Genomic DNA, 6,956 nt, shown 5'->3' with positions numbered 1-6,956 from the left:
GGTTTAGTTGTTTCATTTTAGTTGTAACTTCAGTTCATTTTTGTATTCCTTCTTTTGGGTTGTATTACGCCCGGTTTTGTTATCTTGTAATCCCAGAAACCAACAGTTATAAGTAAAAAATAATGGAAGCTCTAAGTGACTTTAACGTGATTCATGCATTCACACTCACAACAAGAATCTGATCACGTTATGGAAGTTCTATCTGCCTTAGCTACCAAATAATAATATATACTGTATTGAGGTGATCTATTGTTATATTTTATAGAGTAGTTTCCTAATTATTCTAATTAGGATACATAAGTGGCCGCCCACTATTTATTATAGTGGAAGTTCCTAGAGTACATTCAAGGCTATATAGTTTCTAATAAAGTAGAGTTCCAAATCTCATTAATTGTGTAGTTGAAAAGTCTCAAAATCCCTATAAATATTAGGGTAATGAGTAGTTCAAACACAACAACAAATACATGAGAAATATTTTCTCTCTACACTTTATTTTTACAAAATGTCTATCCAATCTTTCTCTATCTCTCGATTACCATCTTTAAGAAGGAACACTAACGCAGCCCTCTTAATGTGTTTGTTGTCTAGTGTTTGGCAGTGTGTATAAATCTCACCACGCAATTCCACTTCCATCTGATTTCATCTTCTTTGACATTCAACTTTTTAATTTCCCACCTCCATTTTTTAAATATTTTTTATTAATTATTGCAAGGGGTCATGACTTGCTGTTTTCAAAGGTCGATTTATCTCCAATGTTTTTGGTAGTAGTAAAGTTGCTTTGTTTCACACACATGTCGTCTTCATTATGACTTAGTGATTTTATCTTTTTTCCGTCGACGCTCTTATTAGAACTATGGATGAGAAGAGTTATTAGTGAATAATTCAAATATTATTCCGATACCTCTTAAGTGAATTATTATTATGATTTGTTATCAATATAATTGTGCTTTAATTAGTTAACTAATTGTGATATATATCACCTGATTTTGGATTACTATATTATTTTATTATTAAATGACAATGTACACATATATAGCCATCCAACTACTGAATTTATGAATGTGAACAAACTTATTCCACTATTTTATACTAGTTGCTAATAACCCATGTATTAATTCCAAATAACAATACATTATACATCAATATATTTTCTTGATTAGGTTCATAAAGCCTAGTAGATGAATCAACCAATGTAATTTCATTGACTTGGAAGGTCAATCTATATACTACTATTACTTAATAAAATGGACAACCAATTAACCCAATCCTAATTTTAATAGTACCAAATAAATTATTTCATGTTGATCTCTAGTCTTCTACTTGCAAGTATGTAAACTCACTTTTGTACTTGCAAACTCACCAGCAACTGCCTAATTTAAAAGGATTGTATATACAAGATTAATCATGATCCAATTATGAACTATCGGGATTCTATAAAACTGCTAGGATTTATGAATTTTATTAATTTGTGATTTTTATGATTAAACTATCTATTTATCTATATACATTGTCAAATCGAATATAATAATCTCTATTTATCATTATCAATCACAATTAATTTATCTCGAAACCCAATCTAAAATCTGTTGAATCAGGCCGAATTGATGACTAACTTTGGCTTGTAAAAGAAAGCTCAAAAAAAATCGACGTAAACTTCACGCCTAATTGGAAATCAGATAATTTCTTCATGAGGAAATTGAGAAAATTATTAAAATTCATAGAAATATATACAGTTCTAATTAACATCACTTAGGAAATATATTAATTCTTACAAGTATCCAATTGCACATACCAAACATTTCATGTACATTGATACAAACCTACACCTAATCTAAAGCAGTAACAACATTAATCTTAATAATTTCTTTGCTTCAAAACTCCCTTAATCTTGATGAAAATTCCCAAAAAACAATCACATGTTTGAATGTTTCCAAGAATTGCTTCATCACGAGTAGCTATTCCACACCACCTCCGACAGATAACTGTCGGCCTCGAAGCTCAGGGAGCCGCCTTTCATGCTCATCTGATCATCGCTCTCACTTTCCATTTTGGTGAGATGATTCAACACAGCTTTGATCATCGTCTTGTCGCAAGAAGACGGATCCTGGACCGGGGGCGGGTCCATGTGGTCGAGGATCGAGAAATTAGGGTTTGTTTGGTTGTTGTTTAAAATGGAGAAGCAGGGCACCTGCTCGTGATTGTACTGATCCGCGGCGTCGAATGGGAAGAAGGGGTCCGTTAGCGGCGGAGATGATGGTATGGCGACGACGTCGAAGCGGCTGCTCCCGGGGGCTTCCTCTGATCTGGCTGGGGTTTCTGATCTGCTCTTGAAGAACACTCGGCATAGAACCCAATCCTATTTCATCATAATTAATTAGTTTTAATCAAAAGCAGACAAACAATATTCTAATTAAGTGCTTAATGATGTGGCTAATCTCAGTGTTGATTCTGTTCACATGGCTTGTGGATAGATTAAAATAAAAAAAATATGGAGTGTGTAATTATTGATTGTGGACTAATAGAGTTTTAAATAATTGTGGAAAAATAAATTTAGTCAATTTCATAATTTTCAGAAATAGCTGACAAGTCTAGCATCCTATGTGTCAGGTGGAATAAAAAAGTTAGTGAAAATCTACATTAATTTTATAATAATATGTGAAATAAATAGTGTGTACAATTCATTATCAAAAATTGTAAAAAGTAAATAATAGACATATTCATAGACAGACGAAAATGGGAAATTGGAACTATTAACGAAGGATTGAGAAAATATTATACTCCTACATAATAAATGAAGATACATAAATAGCCGAAGTTTTTATAATAGGATAATTGAAAAATATGTTAAAATTTTGGATTGACCAGAAGTTAATCACCAGTAATTTTCTAGCAATTTGCTTGTGTATTTCATTTTCAAGAGAACTGTATTACACCTACTTTCTGGTGAGCGGAAAGCGGAAAACGACAAAAGGGATTATTATATGGGCAGGATTAAATTAGTATAAAGCCAAATAATTACTTGTCGTGATTCATTGAATTATTTATGCACAAGGCAACCAAATTAGGATTAGAATAATTGGGATATTCGGAGAAGTCTTTTTTAAATGAAAACAGCCTGTAACTTAATGACTTCCATAATACTATTAACAAGTTGAAGATCATGGCGAATATAAATAATGATCAACTTGATTTGTGATTAGTCAAGGGATTAGATCGTGATTAACGACATAATAAATTAATTATATTAGATAGGTATGCTACCTTAAAGGGGGAGACCGATTTCGGGCCGGGCCCGTGGGCTCCTTCGAGGCGAAACTCGTGCATGACCCACTCTGTCTTTTGGCCTTTGGGGGCCCGGCCCTGATAGAATACCAGTGTCTTTCGCATGCCAACCAAGACCCCCTTGTGGACTATGGCCCGGTCCTTGCCCGTGGCCTTCCAATAGCCCGAGACTGTGGCCCGATTTGTCCGAAGCCCGGTTGCATATTTGCGGTCCCTTTGGCTGTAAAAATACCACTCCTTGCCTCCCACACATGCATACTCTAATAAGACAATCACAAATTTTATTTAAATTATAATGTATACATATTTAAGTATAAACAAACATTACATAGTGTAGCACTCCCCACATCTATGGACCAATCGCAATCGATGGAGGAATTATGTTTCTAGTAGGGACGGAAGCAGAAATTTATTTAGAATTCAAAATTTCGTTAATAATTTTCCTATGTTTTGTTGTGATGATAAGGGATTTTGCACAATGATTCATACCAAAAATTCGACAATGTTATAAGAATAAAAAAAATTAGCTTGGCAGGACGTTTAAGAATAAAAGTTAAATGGTTCGGACATATTATCACATGGTGTGTCCAACCAATCACAATTATACAAGTATTCCTTTTCCGTTTTTTCTCTCTTTTTCTGCAATTGTGATTGACCGGACACATTACGTAGCAATATGTCCAAATCACTAAACAATCGGCTAGTGATGTGACAAGTTGGCGGGTGACACGTGGTGTGGCTGCTATGAGCGCCCATATGGCCAATTGAATTATTATAAATGGGCAAAGTGTCAATGTCTCAACTATGTAATTTTGCATAGCCAAGTGTATAAGATAAAGAAGGTGACGCAACTATGAAATGGGACATGAATAATTATTATGGAGCTTTAATTTTTTCCAACCACTCTTGCTAATAGAGAAATATTGTAGGTGTCTAATTTGAAGTGAGAAAGAGGTTGAGATTTGAAGGTGTCCACGCGTATGGTTATATGAGTTTGAACTAATTATCTGAAATTAATAGCTGTCTCCATCTTAAGCTTATGACAAGACCAAGAGTGTCGATTTCTTCAAAAAGGTATTTGATTGAGATTTTTTTTGGGATGATTGGTAAGTATATATTCCATTTTTCAAACTCAATTACCTTGACTACACGCACTTTGGGAATTATCCATCCACATGTATTATTTCCTAATGTATTCGACCACCAATAATTATTTCATAATTTCCTCTACGTCTATTAACAACTATATCTCTCATTTACTTATTCCTTTCATTTTTTTTTTCATTTTGATATGTCCCATTTTGATAAGTTTTTTTCTTTTATAAAATATGTCTTGCTTTTATTAATAACATTTTATTTCTATCTCTTTTAAATTTTACTAATTTGTATTAAAACTTGTGTCATCACTAAAGTCCATATTTTTATGAGACAGATAGAATACTATTTTTTTTATAATAGACCTCACATTTTGCTTACTCAATTATAAAAGTAGGACTAGCATTCTATCAACTTTTTTCATCGATTTTCTTTTACATTTCCTAAAATCTGAACCGAGTCAAAATAAACCAACTAATAGTAGATGGGGAGAATAATATTTAATAATTTCTTCCTTCCTTCCTTCCTCGCACACATGCAGAGACCTAGAGGTTCTTGGATTAAAGGCTAATTTTTGTTTCTATTTTTTGAGAGATTGATTGCATTGAAATATGAAAAAACCAAGAAGGAAGAAGAAAGAGAAAAAAAATAGATGAAAACGAAGATAAATGCAAAAGAAACTTTTCTCTGTATTCACACTACACAGATAAGCATCAAAACAATTACTAGCTCATCAAAATATTTACAGCAAGAACCAAACATGGTGAAAAACCAGTTGCAAATAATTAAGAGAGAGAGAGAGAGAGACCTGGAATATCCCAAGGCTCGCAGCTGTTGAGGTCAACTTGAAGCAGGAGAGGAAGAGGGTGGGGCCCGCCGGTGATCCAGTTGAGGAGATAATCGCAGATGAGCTCTTCATCTTTGGGGTGAAACCGAAATCCTGGCGGCAGCTTCGCCTCCACGCTGCTTAAACAGCTCATGTTTGTGTTGTGTTTTTCCGGTGACGGACCAAAGCAGAGCAAACTCACTTTTTATATACACACCTTATTTCAAATGATGTATATATATACACCCAATTCCTTCTTTTCCCTTTAATTTTCACAAAAAATAGTTGGAAAGTCAAGAAAGGAATTTGGTGTGAGGTGGGGTTTTGAACTTCCAAATCCATTCGTTTGATGACGTGGACCCTTCTTGTCTTACGTGGACGATGGAAGAGATATTTTTTTTTGGTGTATCCACCGACAGATCTGGTGACTATTTTTCGTACTGATTTATAGACAGCTTGAAGGATGGTACAACTTCATACACAAGACATTTCAATATCATAACTTCGCAATTTTTTCAACTGTTCGTGATATTAGATTCAGGAAGAAATAAGTTTGATGTGGCGGACGGAAAATATATCTAGTCGAAGCTAGGTCTTTGATTTTTACTTATGTATGTGTCATGACATCAATGATAAAGTTACGATATATCATAAATTTTTGAAAGTTATGATTAATCAGAAATTGATCAAATATAATGATTTTTTTGATAATTTGTGTGGAGAATAATTCGACAACCAAATTAGTCAGCACAACTAGGCTAAGTTCAAGGGCCAAAATTAGCATTCACAAGTGCAAGTATTTTTTTGGAGAAACATTCACAAGTGATGTCAATAATTTGAGTAAAAAAATTTGGTGATCCATCACGTTATTGTGTTCAAGTTATAAATTCCATCGATAATTAGTAAGAGACACGTAAATAATCTAATAAGAACAAAAATAATTAATGATCAAATTAAAAAATTAAATTAAACACTGGTTATCAACTACTTATACCTAGACTGATCAAACGTTCCTCTTCAAATTAATACACCATAGATTCAATTCATTACAATTAATATAATAAAATAAAAACTATTATTCATCATCCTTAAAAATAAAATAAACTTTTACTTCAAGAAAAAAATAATGTTGTTATGACATAAACGACTTAAACTTGGGTGCGCGCATTAGGATTTAGGCACAGTAATTATGGTATTAATTGTGGCATTTATGTAGTACTATTAATTAAGAGGATTAAGTATTAAATGTACTTTTAATTAATCTATAGTTGTATTATTTAGACGTGCATTATTGGGTGCCGCGCACAGGAGTAGATGAGAAACATTTATCAGAAAATAAACGATTTTATAATTTTTCACAACATCTAAAAATTTGAGAAATAATTTCCACACGTGTCTCGTTAGATTTTCGATCTCAAAGTATAGGCCATGTGCTTTATTTGAAATTTCACATTTCTAGAGCAAATTCATTGTTGAAACTATTCCCACTAATTAAATCATAAATTATTAATATCTACAAATAACTATTGACAGAATATTAGAGTGTAGATAACAAAACAAAATGATAGAAACTAACAAACGAATGGATATTATTAACTTGTATTTGTATTTAGCATTTGTGACGTGTAGCATTTTTGGAGGAGTCGTTTGGCATTATGTATTATTTGAATTTTTCTTGAATTTGGGCACTTAATTCAAAGGCTCCCCACACACTGTCGAAATCATAACCGCTTAGACTTAAAAATTCAACTAA

General features: G+C 32.9%; 1 protein-coding gene across 1 annotated transcript; it reads right to left on the bottom strand.

The window, feature by feature from the left end:
- Positions 1-1,696: 1,696 nt before the first annotated feature.
- On the bottom strand, positions 1,697-5,429 carry LOC121753957 (NAC domain-containing protein 21/22-like). Its single transcript, XM_042149265.1, has 3 exons — positions 5,186-5,429; positions 3,262-3,542; positions 1,697-2,356 (listed from the first exon to the last, which is right to left on the bottom strand). Exons 1-3 carry the CDS (start codon positions 5,355-5,357, stop codon positions 1,946-1,948), a joined length of 864 nt encoding a protein of 287 aa, XP_042005199.1. The 5' UTR covers positions 5,358-5,429; the 3' UTR covers positions 1,697-1,945.
- Between the last annotated feature and the right edge of the window lie 1,527 nt (positions 5,430-6,956).

The sequence above is a fragment of the Salvia splendens genome, chromosome 11 (genome assembly GCF_004379255.2).
Source record: "Salvia splendens isolate huo1 chromosome 11, SspV2, whole genome shotgun sequence".
In the NCBI taxonomy this organism is placed as follows: Eukaryota; Viridiplantae; Streptophyta; class Magnoliopsida; order Lamiales; family Lamiaceae; genus Salvia; species Salvia splendens.
This window is presented reverse-complemented; position numbering and strand designations above follow the sequence as displayed.